Below are 19,517 nucleotides of genomic sequence, written 5' to 3' on the forward strand. Positions count from 1 at the left end.
CCATATAGCGGAGATGCTGAGCTGCAAATAGGCACAACAAAAAGATTTTCACACTTAAATCTTTCGGCCAATGGCCTTTGTTAACAATACACACACATACGCACTCACACACACGCAAACGCAACTCACACACATACGACTGCAGTCTCAGGCAGAATCTTTGTATGAAGATGGTATCGGTTCTTTCGGACATGTCCGAAAGGACACATACCATTTTCATATACAGTTAAGGCTAACCGACCATTGACCTCCTCTTGTGCTGGATGCACACACATTGCCCGAACTCTTACGGGTCTCGGTAAGAGTGTCTGCCGCGAGTAATGAGTGTAATGGGCAGGGGTACTACGAATGTAGTGTGTGGACATTAAGTTGGGAATTTGAGTCTCACGGGGAGCGTGCAAGGGATAAATCCCTGCAGTCGCACTATCCTCTGTGCCCTCGGTGGCTCAGATGGATAGAGCTTCTGCCATGTAAGCAGGAGATCCCGGGTTCGAGTCCCGCTTGGGGCACACATTTTCAACTGTCCCCGTTGATGTGTATCAACGCCTGTCGACAGCTTAGGGTCTGGATTTAATTATCATTTCAAAATCTTTGTGTTGTGCCTATCTGTGACTCAGCATCTCCGCTATATGGTGAGTAGCAACTTTTCTTCACATAATATTGTTACATTCCATCCTGGATTTTCCATTGGTTGGTTACTTATCAAATAAATCGATGAAGACCTAAGTCGTCCATACGTTGTTCGAACTAATTTTCTTATGGGCAACATTATTTTGTTACAACAGCCATTCATAAAATAAACAATAGAATTATGTTAAGGGGGGTAGGATGTCAAACGGGCCGACTTGGAGCAGGAGAGGCACCACAGGACATTTTAATTTCCACTGTCTATACTTTTACAAATAAATTCATTAAACTTTAACAGCATGACCAGGAAGGGTTCAGGATTCATACTCATAGCAGTGGAAGCTCAAAAACGTAACAAAACACTTTTTTTTTTACATGTGAAATTTCATCATTTATTTTCACTTACTACCGGCTGCATTTGTTGCCATAGGTACACGTTTCTTCCTAAGTAAGAGAGATTCTTCGATGACTTTTGCACAGCATACAAACCATAGTTACAGCTGTATGAAACTCTAGAAGTTATTTAACTTACGAAAAAATGAATGAACTGTTACATTTTAAACTTCATGTTTAGAAAAAACTCAAGTTTTGTAGTTAATTATCTCAATTTTTTCACAGTTTTTTTAATAGATTTGGAAAATTCTAGAGTTTCATACACATGTAACTATTGTTTGTATGCTATGAAAAATTCATCGAAGAATCTCTTACTTCGGAAGAAAAGTGTACCTATAGCAACAAATGCAGCCAGTAATAAGTGAAAAAATGATGAAATTTCACATGTAAACAAAGGTATTTTGCTACGTTTATGAACTTCCACCGCGATGAGTGAGAGTCCTCAATCCTTCCTGGTCACGGTGACAAAGTTTTATGAATTTATTTGTAAAAGCATAGACAGTAGAAATTAAAATGTCCTGTGGTGACTCTCCTGCTCCAAGTCGGCCCGTTTGACGTCCTACCCCCCTTGATGTCACGAAAGTCGACGGAGATCGACGATCACCAGCGAGCTGCACTTTGGACAGGCACCCCACAAGCTTACAATAGTATTCGTTAGGCAACCTAGCGCCGCGCGGTATTAACCGAGCGGTCCAAGGCGCTGCAGTCATGGGCTGTGCGGCTGGTCCTGGCGGAGGTTCGAGTCCTCCCTCGGGCGTAGGTGTGTGTGTGTGTGTGTGTGTGTGTGTGTGTGTTTGTCCTTAGGATAGTTTAGGTTAAGTAGTGTGTAAGCTTAGGGACTGATGACCTTAGCAGTTAAGTCCCATAAGATTTCACACACGTTTGAAGCAGCCTAAAAAAAATGGTTCAAATGGCTCTGAGCACTATGGGACTTAACATCTATGGTCATCAGTCCCCTAGAACTTAGAACTACTTAATCCTAACTAACCTAAGGACATCACACACATCCATGCCCGAGGCAGGATTCGAACCTGCGACCGTAGCGGTCGCGCGGCTCCGGACTGAGCGCCTAGAACCGCTAGACCACCGCGGCCGGCGAAGCAGCCTAGCTCTGTGTTCCCTGAAGATGGCAAGTGAACGTTTCTAGTATGAGCGTGTTGGAATTTTGCGTTCGAGAAATTATACAGACTGCTAAAAATGCCTCGGGTAACTGTTTGCGACACAAAGTGACTTTCGATACTGAAAGACGGTGATGCTCGCTGTGATAAGAGCGGTTCTCGTGAGCGTGGGTAGTACCCGTATATATGCGCAGTTTGCCTATTTGGTAACTAGAGGTGGTGGCGCCAGTTATTAAATCGCAGTGGCGGCAGTCGCTCGCCGGCCAGCTTGTCCGTCAGCCGCGGCTCGGGTCGGCGTGACCGGCCCGCCGCTAAGTGCGCTTTCACGCGCCCGGCTCGGCCCGTACGTCATTTTCGAGTGCAGAACCGGTCCATCGCGCCGGGCTGCCCCGGAAAGTTGGTGCACCGGCCGCTGCTAAGGGCCCCAGGCAGGTACGCAACAGTAGCGCAGCAGCGGCAGCGAGCGAGGGAGGCGCCGCGCGCAAACGAGGCTGCGCCACCGAGCCGCGCAAGTAACCGGCTGCACTGCGACAACACAGCTTCTCCCGGCGTGTACAGTGTTCACATAACTGACGGGAATGCAGTCGGGTGACGGCGTCTACAACCGCCGACGTATCGACAGCAGCACGCCCTGCAAAACTGCAGCGAGCCAGCCCTGTGCAAGCGAACCTAAACCCTCGCCTTTCGCAGAAACTCCGCACAGATCACACATGCGCACAGTCACTACGACTGAGATGGGTTTTCGAGCTGCAACTGTTCTTTCTGGACTCGAAATCGTATCAGTTGTTTTGAAGAAGTGACAGTTCATTTCTATTTTATTTTCGCTCCTCGATCTTAACAGGACAATACTGTCTTTAAATCACTTGCATGTTACTATTCCTGAGAACCTCTTTCTTTAACACAGAGCGAGGTGGCGCAGTGGTTAGCACACTGGACTCGCATTCGGGAGGGCGATGGTTCAATCCCGCGTCCGGCCATTCTGATTTAGGTTTTCCGTGATTTCCCTAAATCGCTCCAGGCAAATGCCGGGGTGGTTCTTTTGAAAGGGCACACGGCCGACTTCCTTCTCCATCCTTCCCTAATCCGATGACGTCGCTGTCTGGCCTCCTCCCTCGAAACAACCATCCAACCCTCTTACTTTAACAAAAATGTCATTCATAAAGATCAAATAACATGAGGATAGCCGCGCGGTATAAGGCGCCTTGCCTCGGTTGACGCGTCTGTCCCCGTCGGAGGTTCGAGTCCTCCCCCGATGCATGAGTGTGTGCGTTGTCCTCAGCGTAAGTTAGTTAAAGTTGGATTAAGTAGTGTGTAAGCCTAGGGACCGATGACCTCAACAGTTTGGTGCCATATGACATTACCACCAACCATGAGGAAACCTTGTATCCAGAGAATTGTTCTCACTGCACATCAACCATTAATCAGACAGGTTCATATTATTTGCTGATTATGCTGTTTTCAAGAAACTACGTTCGTTGCCAAACCGTAAGGAATTTAAAAGACGCGGACAAAATTTCCGCTAGCCGTAATGAATGTCAGCTGCCATTATGTGTAAACAGAGGTAAGATAATGGAATAAGAAAGAGAGAGAACACAACAGTATGAGACTGCAAGATTGATGTTGAATAACTTGAGCACGTCACATGTATAGTCGTAGTATTCGTGAGGTTTACCAAAAATCGATACCTTTGAAAGGGAGCGTACACTCGGAATTAAGTTACGGAAGAGGGAAGGGAGACACAGATATGTTGGAAGGCTTCTGTGAAAGTGCGCTGCGTCCGTGAAGAAAATCGCGAACAAGACGCGACTGCGAGCAGTTCTGGAGTAGTGTTCCAGTGTTAGGAGTCCTTCAAGTCTATTTGACGACACGCATCGGACGAAGTCAGAGACTAGCTGGTAGGGTCTTAACAGATTGGTGTAGCCCACACGGTATTCTAACAGATGTTAGGCGATTTTGAATGAAATGTTTGTTGCGAAATTCTCTCGGTTAAATTTAGAGAAGCAGTATTGGATACACTGCAGTCAACATCGCACATAAAGAGCAAGATAGCGAAGATTAGGTCACTTACAGAGCATGGTCACTTTTTCGCGTTGAGTACTGGAGGAGACAGAAAATCGCTACGAAGTTCAACATTAAGCAATGGCTTGCAGAGTATTCTTGTAGGTGTGGAAGAGCTATTTCATAGGGCTGTTGCGTATCGTATGTATCCGGTACTGAGCAACGAGCTTCCAGGGGACAGTAGTACAGTTTGGGTACTGCCTTGAAAGGCTTCGTTATTAGCCTGTCTTCTTTGACGGCTCCGTAGTTGCCGTATTCCTCTAATTTCTTATTCTGATCGGAGCAAGTCGTTAGCGACTCGTAGTAACCGAATACATTTCGTCAGTCATGTTTTTTTCCCAGCATGCAATTCGTGCTCGGCTTGGACAAAGTCAGCACCATTGGCAATCTTCCAGCCCATACTCAGACACATTTCGATCTCCCAGACACGTTTCGAGCGCGCAGTAGGCGGCCCGACTGGCCTGAGCGGGAAAAGTCCATTTCACGAGTGTACCGTGAATATCAGGAATTCAGTAAAACATCAAATCTCCGCCATCGCTGCGGCAAGAAAAAGATCCTGCAAGAACCGGCCCAACGACGACTGAAGAGAATTGTTCAACGTGAAAGAAGTGCAACCCTTCCGCAAACTGTTGCAGATTTCAATGCTGTGCCATCAACCCAAGTGTCAGCCTGCGAACCATTCAACGAAATGTCATCGACATGGGGTTTCGGAGCCCGAGGCCCACTCGTGTACTCTTGATCGCTGCGCGACACAAAGCTTTACGCCTCGCCTCTCGGCTCTGCCCGTCAACACCGACGTTGGTCTATCGATGACTGGAAACATGTTGCCTGTTCGGACAAGTCTCGTTTCAAATTGTATGGAGCAGATGGATGTGTACGCGTATGGGAGACAAGTATGGGAGACAACCTCATGAATCAATGGACCCTGCATGTCAGTAGGGGACTGTTCAAGGTAGTGGATGCCCTATAATGGCGTGGGCCGTGTGCAGTTTGAGTGATACAGGACCCCTGATACATCTAGATACGACTCTGGCAGGTGACACGTACATAAGCATCCAGTTCGATCACCTGCATCCATTCACGTCCATCATGCATTCTGACGGACTTGGGCAATTCCAGTAGAACAATGCGACACATGTGCAGAATTGGTACAGAGTGGCTCCAGGAACATTCTTTTGAGTTTAAACATTTCCGCTGGCCACCAAACTCGCCAGACATGAACATATTGACCATATCTGGGATGCCGAGCAACGTGCTGTTCAGAAGAGATCTCCACCCCCTGTAATATTACGGATTCATGGACAGCCCTGCAGGATTCATGGTGTCAGTTCCCTCCAGCACTACTTTAGACATTAGTCGACCCCATGTCATGTCGTGTTGCGGCATTTGAGCGTGCTTGCGGGGGCGTTGACGGTATTAGGCAGGTGTACCAGTTTCTTTGGCTCTTCAGTGTATATCGGACAACGTTCATAGGGAGTCAGAACGATAAGTGATATGTATCTGCGCAACTGACATAAACATTCCTGACGATACACTCAGCTGTAGCCGCGCGGGATTAGCCGAGCGGTCTAGGGCGCTGCAATCATGGGCTGTGCGGCTGGTCCTGGCGGAGGTTAGAGTCCTCCCTCGGGCATGGGTGATGGGTGTGTGTGTGTGTGTGTGTGTGTGTGTGTGTGTGTGTGTGTGTCCTTAGGATAATTTAGGTTAAGTAGTGCGTAAGCTTAGGGACTGATGACCGTAGTAGTTAAGTCCCATAACATTTCACACACATTCAGCTGTGAAGAATAGTGCGTTGTGAGATATTTACTCTAACGCACTACATATTCAGTAGTTACAGACTGTGTCAGAAGAGTAACAGTTCATTGGTAACGCGCCGTTTTCCGCACTGCGTATTTTTGACAGTTGTTTAACGCGCCAGCGGACAGAAACAACTTTTTTTTTCGGTGCATCCGAGTCAAAATACAGAAATGAATCCAGTAGGCCACTTTACCTTCAGATCTATGACACAAAACGTGACGTTGTAAAATGACTTTAACTGTTGTGTGTGTTTCAGCGGAATAACCGTTTGGTCTGCGACGCGCGCTCCGTCACCTGGCCAGTAATGTGTCATCAAACACAACCCGCGCTCATTGTTCAGCGATAACGGCATGCTTTAGAGAGATCCAGTGGCGAACAGCAACCAGTACGTGTGTGGAGAATAGTTTACAACACGTAGTAGTTACACTACCGGTCATTAAAATTGCTACTCCAAGAAGATGTGTAGATGATAAACGGGTATTCATTGGACAAATATATTATGCTAGAACTGACATGTGATTGCATTTTCACGCAATTTGGGTGCATAGATCCTGAAAATGCAGTACCCAGAACAACCACCTCTGGACATAATAACGCCTTTGATACGCATGGGCACTCAGTCGAAGAGAGCTTGGATGGCGTGTACAGGTACAGCTGGCCATGGAGCGTCACCACGATACCACAGTTCATCAAGAGTAGTGACTGGCGTACTGTGATGAGCCAGTTGCTCGGCTGCCATTGACCAGACGTTTTCAATTGGTGAGAGATCTGGAGAATGTGCTGGCCAGGACATCAGTCGAACATTTTCTGTATCCAGAAAGGCTCGCACAGGACCTGCAACATGCGCTCGTGCATTATCCTGCTGAAATGTAGGGTTTCGCAGTGATCGAATGAAGGGTAGAGCCACGGGTCGTAACACATCTGAAATGTAACGTCCACTTTTCAAAGTGCCGTCAGTGCGAACAAGAGGTGACCGAGACGTGTGACCAATGGCACCCCATACCATCACGCCGGGTGATACGCCAGTACGGCGATGACGAACACACGCTTCCAATGTCCGTCCACCGCGATGTCGCCTAACACGGATGCGACCATCATGATGCTGTAAACAGAACCTGGATTCATACGAGAAAATGGCGTTTTGCCATTCGTACACCCAGGTTCGTCGTTGAGTACACCACCACAGGCGCTCCTGTCTGTGATGCAGCGTCAAGGATAACCGCAGCCACGGTCTCCGAGCTGATAGTCCATGCTGCTGCAAACGTCGTCGAACTGTTCGTGCAGGTGGTTGTTGCTTTGCAAACGTCTCCATCTGTTAACTCAGAGATCGAGACGTGGCTGCACGATCCGTTACAAAAAATGGTACAAATGGCTCTGAGCACTATGGGACTTAACATCTGAGGTCATCAGTCACTTAGAACTTCTTAAACCTAAGGACATCACACACATCGATGCCCGAGGCAGGATTCGAACCTGCGACCGTAGTGGTCGCGCGGCTCCAGACTGAAGCGCCTAGAACCACTCGGCCACACCGGCCGGCGATCCGTTACAGCCATGTGGATAAGATGCCTGTCATCTCGACTGCTAGTGATACGAGGCCGTTGGGATCCAGCACGGCGTTCCGTATTACCCTCCTGAACCCACCGATTCCATATTCTGCTAACAATCTCGACCAACGCGAGCAGCAATGTCGCGATACGATAAACCGCAATCGCGATAGACTACAATCCAACCTTTATCAAAGTCGGAAACGTGACGGTACGCATTTCTCCTCCTTACATGAGGCGTCACAACAACGTTTCACTAGGCAACGCCGGTCAACTGCTGTTCGTGTATGAGAAATAGGTTGGAAACTTTCCACGTTGTAGGTGTCGCCACCGGTGCCAACCTTGTGTGAATGCTCTGAAAAGCTAATCATTTGTATATCTCAGCATCTTCTTCCTGTCTGTTAAATTTCGCTTCTGTAGCAAGTCATCTTCGTGGTGTAGCAGTTTGAATGGCCAGTAGTGTACTTTTAAGGCCCTGTTAGCGGATAACGTAGCACGCCGCAGGAGATGCTGTGTGAGGAGCAGCAGCTAGGCTAATTGTCGGCTCGTACAGCCAGTGCTGTAAAGAGAGACACGGTGCCCCGGCGTGGCGCGGCGCAGCGCAAACAAGCCGGAGAAAAAGCGAGCCGGCAGAATGGGCGAAGCTGAAGCTGCCAGGTCATGCGGAGAAAGCGCGCCGCGCCGCGCCACGGCGCCGAGCCGAGCAGCTCAGCCGGGTCACAGCGCAGGCCGCGCGCCGCCGCTTTCGTGGCCCGCTGCAAGGGCACGCCGGCTGGCCGCACACCGCGCACCCACCAGCCGCGTCACGCCGCGTTGTGCGCTAAAGCCCGTCTCACTCGGGGCAAGGTTCGCCGCAAGTTTGCGGGGTGGCGTGCATGCCTGCCGGGTTGCAGGGAAAAGAGCCGGCTATCTTCCATGCCGAAGCTCTCCCAAGGTGCAAGATCGGCAGCTAGTTGTGTTGTGATCAGATGCATGTTGTATCGAACGCAGATGGCTGCTTCAGGTACAGATGTTCAGAGCAAACTGGCGTTATTGGCTGTTTTGGTGCTAAACGATCCAGAAATGCATGCTAATGAGAGAAGAAGAAAGAAAGAATAGACGAAAAACTGGATTAAGAGGAGAAACGCTGGTAAAGGTGTGCTCTCCATGCTTCATAAAGAGTTGAGGTTAGTTCGCATAACACCTACTTTTCTTTGAAAAGTATCCCCATTTCAAAGCTGTTTGACTTTATAAATATACCAATAATGACTGTTATATACGACTTTATTTTATAGGATAAAAGATCGCACATCCTTTTCAAATTTTATACGAATGGATGTATATGGTCGAACAAGTCACACGGCACTTGCAACTCTTTCGAGTGCTTCTGCACGCAAGTGTTTATTATAATATAGTTTGCGCTTTTCACGACGTACAGGCACTGTTCTTCCCTATAAGTACATATCAATGCTTCAGTCGCTTCTTTGGACCACTGCGGTGCCATTATTTAATAATTATAAGAACTTCCTACCGCACCTCACAACAGCAGAAAAGCGACTATCAACAAAGGCTTCCCGCCCAAGCTTTCCGCATCTAGCGTTACAAACGAAGCGTCTCATGATTGGCCAACGCAGGTAGCACGCAGGGAACCTTACAAGAAAAATAGCACCGGACCTGTCCTGCAAATCTTACAAGGTTCCCAGCAAGGTAGCCCGCTAGCAGGCGACGGAACCCGCAAGGTACCCGTCGCGCGAGCCAGCAAGGAAACTTACAGCGAATGTTGACGGGCTTAAGCAAAGTGTCCGAGCTCCGCAGAGGAGAATGGGCAGTCGTTCTAGCGACGACACCGCCCGCAAATCCTCTGACATAACATACTTTGACGACTGGCATATTCTCGCTGACTGGCGCCCGGGAGCGAGCATTTCGGAAACGGTGGAACTGGTCGAATTTCCGCGTGCTACTGTCGTCAACAGCCCGTGACAAGTGGATAAAGGGTGGCGACACCGCGAGTAGCCCGTAATGTGACGCCCACGCCTCATCTCACAACGTTGAAGTGGGGCCAGACACACTCTGTAATGCAGGATAGGCGGCGATCTCTAATGTATCTGACGGAATAGTACAATGCTGGTGCAATGCCTAAGTGTTTCACAGCACACCGTTCGCGACACATTGTTGAACGTGGGCCTCTGCAACCCGTGTGTATTCCGACGTTGGCGCGACAGGTAAAACGCGAGATAAAATATTTCGTAAACAACTCACCGTACTTCTCGACATAGCCTCCTATACTCTTGGTCCAGCGGTCCTCCACCTTTTTCATCCCAAAGCAAAATGGATTCTGTCAAACTCTGATGTCGTCCAGGATACCGAGCAGCATACACAGCACACGCCCGTTGCCACTTCGATCACAATAGCCATACATTAACACGATATCGACCTTTTCTGCAATTGGTAAACGGTCCATTTTAACACGGGTAATGTATCACGAAGCAAATACCGTTCGCACTGGCGGAATGTTACGTGATACCACGTACTTATACGTTTGTGACTATTACAGCGCCATCTATCACAAAGCGAAAAAAGTGGTCCAACTAAAACATTCATATTTCTTTACGTATTACACGAATATGTAATAAAAAATGGGGGGTTCCTATTTAAAGAAAAAACGCAGTTGATGGCAGCGCCATCTAGCGGGCCAACCACAGCGCCATCTGGTTTCCCTCTTCAAGCTAGAGAAATTTCGTTCGTTGTAGTTTTTTCGTTTGACGCTTATTTCGTGAGATATTTGGCCCGGTCACGATCAGTGGACCACCCTGTATAAACATAGGGATAATTTTAATAGGAAAGAAGAGAAACTAAGCGATATATGGACAGCAGCTCTTCAGAATCACTAAACAGTTTTTATCTCTAACAAAACGACGATCAACGGTTAAATTTTATCTTTGACAAGGATCATCTCTGCTTATCACGCGTGACTGTGGCCACGCCCCTTCTTCTACAATATGTATGTCACTCTCAGACGTCCGACCTATCAGCCGTCAAGACTCAGCGGAGGAGATGTCCAGCGCAGTCCTGGACGAAACGTTACGATCAGAAGAGTTTCGTGGACCACCAATTATACTACTATATGTTTACCAGCAGCAATGTTATCCGGTTGTGAACGCCTTAATTCCATCATTAGATATTCTGTTACGCCACTTCATTAACACTCGATGTTGCTTTTGTTCGTGTTGGCTATTCGTACTGCGGCATAACGTGCTTGCTGTCAAATATTCATCGAGACAGTCACATATCTGCAAAGATATTCCGTATGTCTACATCGTGATTAGTAGAGGGCGGCGTAGTATAGTATCGAATGCCGTCTGGAAATCTAAGCATCCGAAATCTACCAGCTCACCTTTTTGAGATGAGTGTATAAAGCAAGCTGTGGTTCGTGCTTCTCCTGTGAGAGAGTTCGTTTTTTTTCCCCGGAAACGAATGTAATTTTTGATCTCAGAATATGCTCGTGGACATTGCAACACACGGACTTCAGCTGTATCGGCCTTCGATTTTGGCCATCCGGTATTATACTCTTTTTATGAACAAGAGTGAACTGCGCTCTTTTTCAGTAACGCTGAGAACTGCCAGGTCCTGAAATAGGAAAGCCGGACTGAGATTTATGTTTCGCCGGACATTTTGCCGGACTATCGGTTTACATGGAAGTAGTGATTTGGCTATTTTCAATCGTTTAAGGGCGATTACTTAGTTAGTTTTTACTGCGTTAAATCTCAAAGTACATAAACTAAACAACAATCAGTAGACAGCCTTATAATTTGGCTACTACGATAGCAACTAAGTGCTCAGTATTATTAATTGCTGAGTGTTCTTTCTAAGATAATCGTCTGTCAGAAAACTGGTAATTTGTTACACTTACGAAGAAAGAACAATCTGTAGAATGAGATTTTCACTCTGCAGCGGAGTGTGCGCTGATATGAAACTTCCTGGCAGATTAAAACTGTGTGCCCGACCGAGACTCGAACTCGGGACCTTTGCAGGAGAGCTTCTGTAAAGTTTAGAAGGTAGGAGACAAGATACTGGCAGAAGTAGAGCTGTGAGGACCGGGTGTGAGTCGTGCTTCGGTAGCTCAGATGGTAGAGCACTTGCCCGCGGGAGGCAAAGGTCCAGAGTTCGAGTCTCGGTCGGGCACACAGTTTTAATCTGCCAGGAAGTTTCAGAACAATCTGTAGTTACGAATTAATATTTGTCACTTCGACCTTCGTTATCAAGAACGTTGCTTTTCGTATAAATCATTTCGTGGAACTCTGACACAATAATTTGAAATTACACAACAAGAACATCATGTTTGTGATCGCGTCAGTTTACAGTCTATTGCGTTCCTATGGCCACTGTGCGTTTATGAAAGAGAAAGCCATTTCATGGCTGGGGTCTGGGCCTGGAATTGCTAAGTAATACTCCGTCAGTTTCAATAATTCCGAATAAAATTCTTCACTGTGATTTGATTTGAAATAAGCTGTCGACATCTCACGAGCCAAAAGATTTTCAGAGGCAGTGGTGCCGTCTTTTTTGTGTTCCGCAGATTTCATGAAATTTTGCGTTTGATGAAAGAATTTACTGTCATCCAACTTTACTTTTTTCTGTCTTAGAACGCCGTTGGATATAAGGTTGTGGTAAATGTCCTTATTCCTCCTCATACGTGTTCGTCGCGTTTGCGTCAATTAGCTCGGAAGGAATCGTAGTTGTGCGTTTTCTACTCCACCACTAAAGAGTCAGACATACCGGAAGTTGTATATATTTGGAAGCCGGAATGTTCGCTGCGCAAGACACCCTACGTAACGGTATCATTGAGGCAGTCCCTGGCGCCTCGCTCACGCCAGCCAGCCTCACTTGTTCCTCAGTGCCTGTCAGCTGTGGGCCTGTGCGGGTGTAGGCTCTCGCAGGCAGCTCACTCACTCCTTGCTTCAGCGTGCGGGAGTGCCTCCACACAGCGCCTAATTGGCGCGCGAATCAAGAGTTTACTTTCGGCTGACTCGTCGAGTGCGCGCACTCCAAAACCGGTTTCTCCGCCTTGCAGCGAGAACAGCGATCTCCATTACCGGCTATTTCTGGTCTTCAGTATGTACGCTCGTGCGGGGAAGCGGTTTTCTTCTACATGTTCTTCTTTCGGACTGGAATCTTTATACATCTACGGACACTGTAAAGCAGGCGGTATGAAATTTTTATAGAGCCTTTCGAAAAGCTGAAAATTTTCGTAGCCATCCACGAACGATCATGAACATTCACTGATAAATCAAATTCTCCGGAAAAACACGAACTCAATCTTCGCGAAAGCGCATAGAGTACCGGGCTACGTGACCTTTCACGACGTGAGCTGACCACTGTTTTACGACTCTGTTATTTGAAATAATTCGCAAAATATTCAAAATCACCTGTTGTTGTTGTTGTTGTTGTTGTGGTCTTCAGTCGTGAGACTGGTTTGATGCAGCTCTCCATGCTACTCTATCCTGTGCAAGCTTCTTCATCTCCCAGTACCTACTGCAACCTACATCCTTCTGAATCTGTCTTGTATATTCATCTCTTGGTCTCACTCTACCATTTTTACCCTCCGCGCTGCCCTGCAATACTAAATTGGTGATCCCTTGATGCCTCAGAATATGTCCTACCAACCGATCCCTTCTTCTAGTCAAGTTGTGCCACAAACTTCTCTTCTCCCCAATCCTATTCAATACCTCCTCATTAGTTATATGATCTACCCATCTAATCTTCAGCGTTCTTCTGTAGCGCCACATTTCGAAAGCTTCTATTCTCTTCTTGTCCAAACTATTTATCGTCCATGTTTCACTTCCATACATGGCTACACTCCATACAAATACTTTCAGAAAAGGTTTCCTGACACCTAAATCAATACTCGATGTTAACAAATTTCTCTTCTTCAGAAACGCTTTCCTTGCCATTGCCAGTCTACATTTGATATCCTCTCTACTTAGACCATCATCAGTTATTTTGCTCCCCAAACAGCAAAACTCCTTTACTACTTTAAGTGTCTCATTTCCTAATCTAATTCCCTCAGCATCACCCGACGTAATTCGACAACAAAATCACCTAGATAGCTAAAATTTATAACTTTACATTCCACATCAGACACTTCAACATGTTTCTAAATGTACATCAGATGACGACTTAAGCTCAGTTGTCACCAAAATAGTTAAACTGTATTATATTTAACAGTGTAGATTACTTAATATTCTCAATTTACAGAAAGTAATTCTTTATCCAATATGTCGTATATAATTGCGATCTGTTGCGCTGTCTTAGTGAATCAGGGGATGTATGCGAAATGTATGTGAAGTAGGAACGATTGAAACTGAATAACTAACAATGTGACTGAGCGCAGGAACCCGATGGTTCGGCCTTGATGTGAGTCACATAGATGGGGGCAAAATACTAACTGCAAGCAGCAAGTTTTTGTTGTTGTACAAATATAAAACTTGGTTTAATCTTTCAGGCAATTAAATATATTCTTTTGTTTCCTTTCGAGGAAAGTGTTACTGTGTAATCTCATCTAAACTGATATCGGAACGGCGATTATTACAAAGAGGACAGCAGTACCGACTTACGTGAACTGAAATATTAAGCTGAGTGGCTACTGTGCCACTGGCCCAATCAGAGGAGACATATCTCGCGCGCTTTGGTTATGGGAGACGGATTTCACGAGCCGGGGAGTCCGTGGTCAGCTCGTGTGGTGAAAGGTCACGAAGCCCGGTGCTGTAGACAGTTAGGCGTGGATTGAGTTACAGTGGTTTTTCGGAGAATGTGATATATCAGTGAATGTTCATGACCGTTCGTGGATGGCGTCTACGAAAATTTCCTATTTTTCAATGAGGATGAACACTTTCTTCCGGGGGGTTAAATTGTGCTTGATGTTTCGCGCATTCATAATCGCAAACGTGGCGTTCAAAAGTGATGATATGCACGCTATTTAAGAGAGCATTCAGAACAATTAAACAACGTGTGATTTTGGTAAACTGTTTATTAACTGATGAATGAAAAGTGTGGTTCTCTCAGTACGAGGGCTGAATTAAGACCGTAAATGGGCACGAGAGAGAGAGGGGCGTGAGCGTCCTGTTGACGTTTATAATGCAGCTAATGTTGTACAGCTTTTCTTAGCTGCGGAACATATACGTCGCTTCAGGGCAGATTCAGTTTCTTAACTGATAGCCATTTCCTTCTGTGTTCCATTCGCCAGTGGGGCGAGCAGAAGGCGCATCTGTACGAATCCTACCTCTCATATATTGTTCTCACGGTCGTGAAGCAACGTGAATGTTGGAAGCAACGATTCTGCAGTTTATTAACCTTTTATACCTGGGATTCACAGTCGTGTAGAACTTTATAAAAGGCATCATATTTAGGCCAGTGACTGTAACACTTTCTTTATTTCACGATTGCAATTTCGGCCCTAGGCCATTATCAGGTGCAGATTTTTGTGGCTTTAAAATGAGCTGGCATATTTATATGTCGTTGTGATTACTATTAAATTCATTCGTGACGCTGTTACGCATTGCGAGCGCACATATCCGTATGTCATAAAACAACATAGTCTGGAGACACTCATGTTCGTTAGCCCATCAATAGGCACTTATGCACTAAACTGCAGCGGCAGATTACTGTTGTTTTATGACATATGGATATGTGTGCTCGCAATTTGTAACAGCGTCACGAATGTATTTAATAGTAATTACAACGACATATAAATTTGTCAGTTCATTTTAAGTTAACATGGCTTAAAGCCACAAAAATTTGCACTTGATAATGGCCTCTTTTATAAAAATCTGCAGTTTGATGCAGAAATTGGTTGTCTAAACGCCCTCAATAGCGTTTGACTAAAAAAGGGCGTCTTCTTCTCGCCAGTTGTGGTAACACTCTCGCACTTGATCTTGAATCGACCTGTAACAAATTTAGCACCCAGTATGTGAACTGGTTCGATATCGTCCTTTCGTCAGAATTGGCGGCAATCCCAAACACTTGGGCAGCACTCAAGAATGGGTGGCACCAGCATTCTACAGTACAGATGCGCTGTCAGGCCTTTAGTCGACTTCACTGGAGCTAGCAGCGTACCATCAACTCTGTATTCCAACATTACAGGAATGTTTCTCCTATCTATTCTTTTAACCACCATATTCACAGCAGGCCTCCAAATGATCGCACCAAACAGAAATGGTTCAGATGGCTCTAAGCACTATGGGACTTAACATCTGAGGTCATCAGTCCCCTACACTTAAAAACTACTTGAACCTAACTAACCTAAGGACATCACAAACATCCAGGCAGGATTCCAACCTGCGACCGTAGCAGCCACGTGGTTCCGGACTGAAGCTCCTAAAACCGGTCGACCACAGCGGCCGGGTCGCACCAAACAGAAATTCAGTCGAATCATCCTGATATTTCAGCAGTTACAGAACGAATGCTGCACACCGTGTCCAGCAGATGGTTGTTGTACATGGAGAGCAGGAACCATCCTATACAGTTCCCCGGGGAACTGCCGGCGTTATCTTCGTTCTGATTAACACTCCACATCCAGGACAACGTACGTCTTCGAGTCAGTCACATCTGTATGAAAATAAAGCGGGAAAGTGGATCGATTGCGTATTTATTTTCCCTTTCACGTCCTAGAGGACAGTATACTGTAATTTTTGGTCCACAGTTACTGTGTACCGGTACGTTTCTTACAGCTCTTCACATTAGCAAATGCGTTGCCTCGGGGCCCCTCGTAAAGTGTTTCATTTTATTTCGAGAAAGCATCGACAGTTTTAGTACGCTAATTGCGTGCAGTGCCACATTTTGTACTCAGAAAATTACTCGGTTGACAGGAACTGGTAGACAGTCGGCATGGTTACACGTAATTGAGAGGCAACCGTAAAGAAAAAGTAATCAGAAACAATGGTGTGTGTGTGTGTGTGTGTGTGTGTGTGTGTGTGTGTGTGTGTGCGCGCGCGTGCATGCAAGAATGCTTATCTCTGTATTTTTCTATCTTCTTCAGACTGTTGTTCTTATAACTTTCTAAAATCCATGTTGACTTCAGGCGTGGCTCAGTGTCCAAGCGAGTAAGTGTGGGACAAGATATTAGTATATTATACCGTAGTATTACGCGCAACTGAGGAGGACAGGACCACAAAAGTTGAAGATATTAGTCATCCCTAGCACTGTTTGCGTCCCTTTTGGGCACCTTTCACCTCTGGCAATGATACGCGTATGTGAAACGTGCCTCCGTGGACCGGAGTCCGCATCAAAGTGTTTGCCCCGCTGGAACTGGGTGCGTAAGCGTCCAAAGGTCAGAGGAAGGCAATAGCAGGCCACTTTCAGGAGCATCATGCCTAGCAAAGCACTGTGCTATCCAGTGCGACCTTCGGGTTAATCACAGCCTTACAGCATTCTCAGGAATGCCAGTACTCCCTAGAAATATTAAATATAAACGCAAGCTGCTTTCGATTCGCAACTTACCACTTTAATAAAATTCATCATAAAATCTCAAAGGTAGTGTGCCAAATTTCGACTAAGCGATAGCGGACACAGTGTCGTCTTTCTTCTGAGAATAAAAAGAAAATAAAGTTTTGAATGTAAATGAATACAGTGGATGAATCATTAGATTATTGAAAAGATACTTCAGACATAGTTTTAATGGAATGGTGTCTTTAGCTTAATCAAACATTCGATGTAAACACGTGAGCACTTGCCGAGTCGTTACGAATCGTAAACTGCTAACCTGGTTGCATGTTAAAATTGTGCATATCAGTACCAGAGGTGTTCTATTGCGCTGTATTTTAATCACTGTATTGAAATTCCGTATTTGCGCCTGAGGACGAATAAGAGAAGAACGTTGTCAGCAACATTAGGGCACCTACTTACTTGATGGCTTCCGTACAATGGCACTATCGGGGAAAATCGGCCGTATACTAAAGAAACACCGAGTTGAAATCGTCTTTTGCCCGCCCAATAAAACACTGGCACTATTGGGAAGTGTGAAAGATGACCTCGGTTTGAGGAAGGCCGGCATATACCAAATGACCTGTGATTGTGGGAAGACTTACATCGGAAAACAGTACGCACCATCGAAGATCGTTGCCGAGAACATCAAAGGCACACTCGACTGAAATATCTAAATAAGTCGGTGGTAGCAGAGCACTGTTTGTCCGAGTTGTCCAAGAAACACTAGATGGATTATGAGCGGACCAAGATGCTGGCTCAGACCTCTAAATATTGGGACAGCGTTATAAGTGAGGCTATCGAAATTCGCACCAGGGAAGATCTTATCAACCGAGATTGCGGCTACAATCTCAGCAAGGATTGGGACCCGGCATTGAATGTAATTCAGAAGACTCTCAGCAAGGAGTACGAACTGGCGACCAGGGTGGACGTAGCTAGCACATCGACGCTACGACGGATTCCGACGACCAAGTCTTCCCGACCGCCGGCGCGCGGACGCGGACGGCGAAGAGAGCGGCCCGGGGGGGAGGGGATTTAAATCGGCCGGCCGCCCTCAGGAGCTCAGTTCGTCAGCGCACCTGACGATGGCGACATGTCTGATCGCCGAAATACTGTGCCCGTTGGACACTATGAACCGGCAGTATACCCGTGGACTGTTCGAGCAACACTACTGTCCGCTTCTATTTTCGGTAAAATGTCTGTGTTAACACTGCATGGGTTTACGTCTGTTTTTTCGAGCAAATACTTAGCTTTTTGCCAAAAATGTATTTTTGGCCTTCAGAACTTTAGTAGTTCTCGTGTTGTAGCGAACACCAACCTCATGCGCGCACGCGTTACCGCGTATTTTCGTTCGGTCGCAAGTACACTGAGACGTTCCTATAATTATCCGCGTGCTCGAGGGCGTAAGCAGCCGTCTGCACGACGTGCTGGCGATGCGCGGTGCACGTCGCGAGTTGACGGAAAAAACTTTTTATCGGCGATGCCTTCACTCCTTCGCTCATTGTATAGTTGTAGTGCCCCCCCCCCCCCCTACCCCCACTCCCTTGGCACGCTCCCCTATCTTTGCTAGCCGGCCGAAGTGCGGTTAAAGGCGCTGCAGTCTGGAACCGCAAGACCGCTACGGTCGCAGGTTCGAATCCTGCATCGGGCATGGATGTTTGTGATCCCCTTAGGTTAGTTAGGGTTAACTGGTTCTAAGTTCTAGGGGACTAATGACCTCAGCAGTTGAGTCCCATAGTGCTCAGAGCCATTTGAACCATTTGAACCAATCTTTTCTTTGACACGCAGGACAGAGTTATTTCCTCGTTTCTTGCCGGCTGCTGTTGCCGACCGGTTCTAGGCGCTTCGGTCCGGAACCGCGCAACTGCTACGGTCTCAGGTTCGAATCCTGCCTAGGTCATCGATGTATGTGATGTCCTTAGGTTAGTTAGCTTTAAGTAGTTCTAAGTTCTAGGGGATTGATGACCTCAGATGTTAAGTCAAATAGTGCCATTTGAACCATTTGACCCTCGTTTCTTTCCTTTCCTGCTACACTGTTTCGTGGTCTTTCGCTGCTTGATGAGTCGGAGAACCACCGAGCTATCCATTGGACCATAAGTTATATGTCGCTTGCCACCTCTTTGTATCAGTCTGATAGTTTATATCAGCATCCTGCGACTCTTTACGGCTATTTAAAAAGAAACAAAGCGGAGGCTGTAAAATGAAAATCTCTGAAGGGATGGGGATGCCATTGTCTACGGAAGAAGTGGTCCCTGTAAGAGGTACCGCCGCTAGAGGTACGTGGGCGGACACGCACTCAGCCGCGCTGGAAACTGTAAAATGCAGGCTTCAGTAGAACAGCAAAGGGGTGTACTGCGTTTCTCTAAGGCGGAAGGAGTGCGGGGAAGGGAAATTCATCGAAGAATGGGACAAGTGTACGGAGAGGACTGAATGTCGGTTGCAAACGTCTAGGCGTGGCACAGGCAGTTCAAGTAAGGTGAAGGACGCTTCTACTCTGTGAGGTGGGGCAGTTCGGCCAAATTGA

General features: G+C 46.6%; 1 protein-coding gene and 1 non-coding gene across 2 annotated transcripts in view; both read left to right on the forward strand.

Annotated features, from left to right (window-relative positions):
• Positions 1-434: 434 nt before the first annotated feature.
• On the forward strand, positions 435-509 carry Trnat-ugu. The gene has a single exon. It is a non-coding gene; the product is annotated as a tRNA-Thr (tRNA).
• Positions 510-8,200: 7,691 nt separating this feature from the next.
• The window catches only part of LOC124798794, an 83,624-nt gene continuing 72,307 nt past the window's right edge, over positions 8,201-19,517 (forward strand). The window contains exon 1 of the mRNA XM_047262323.1: positions 8,201-8,355. Within this exon, the coding sequence (XP_047118279.1) occupies positions 8,201-8,355 (155 nt within the window). The remainder of the gene's footprint in view (positions 8,356-19,517) is intronic.

Source organism: Schistocerca piceifrons, chromosome 5, assembly GCF_021461385.2.
Source record: "Schistocerca piceifrons isolate TAMUIC-IGC-003096 chromosome 5, iqSchPice1.1, whole genome shotgun sequence".
NCBI classification, from domain to species: domain Eukaryota; kingdom Metazoa; phylum Arthropoda; class Insecta; order Orthoptera; family Acrididae; genus Schistocerca; species Schistocerca piceifrons.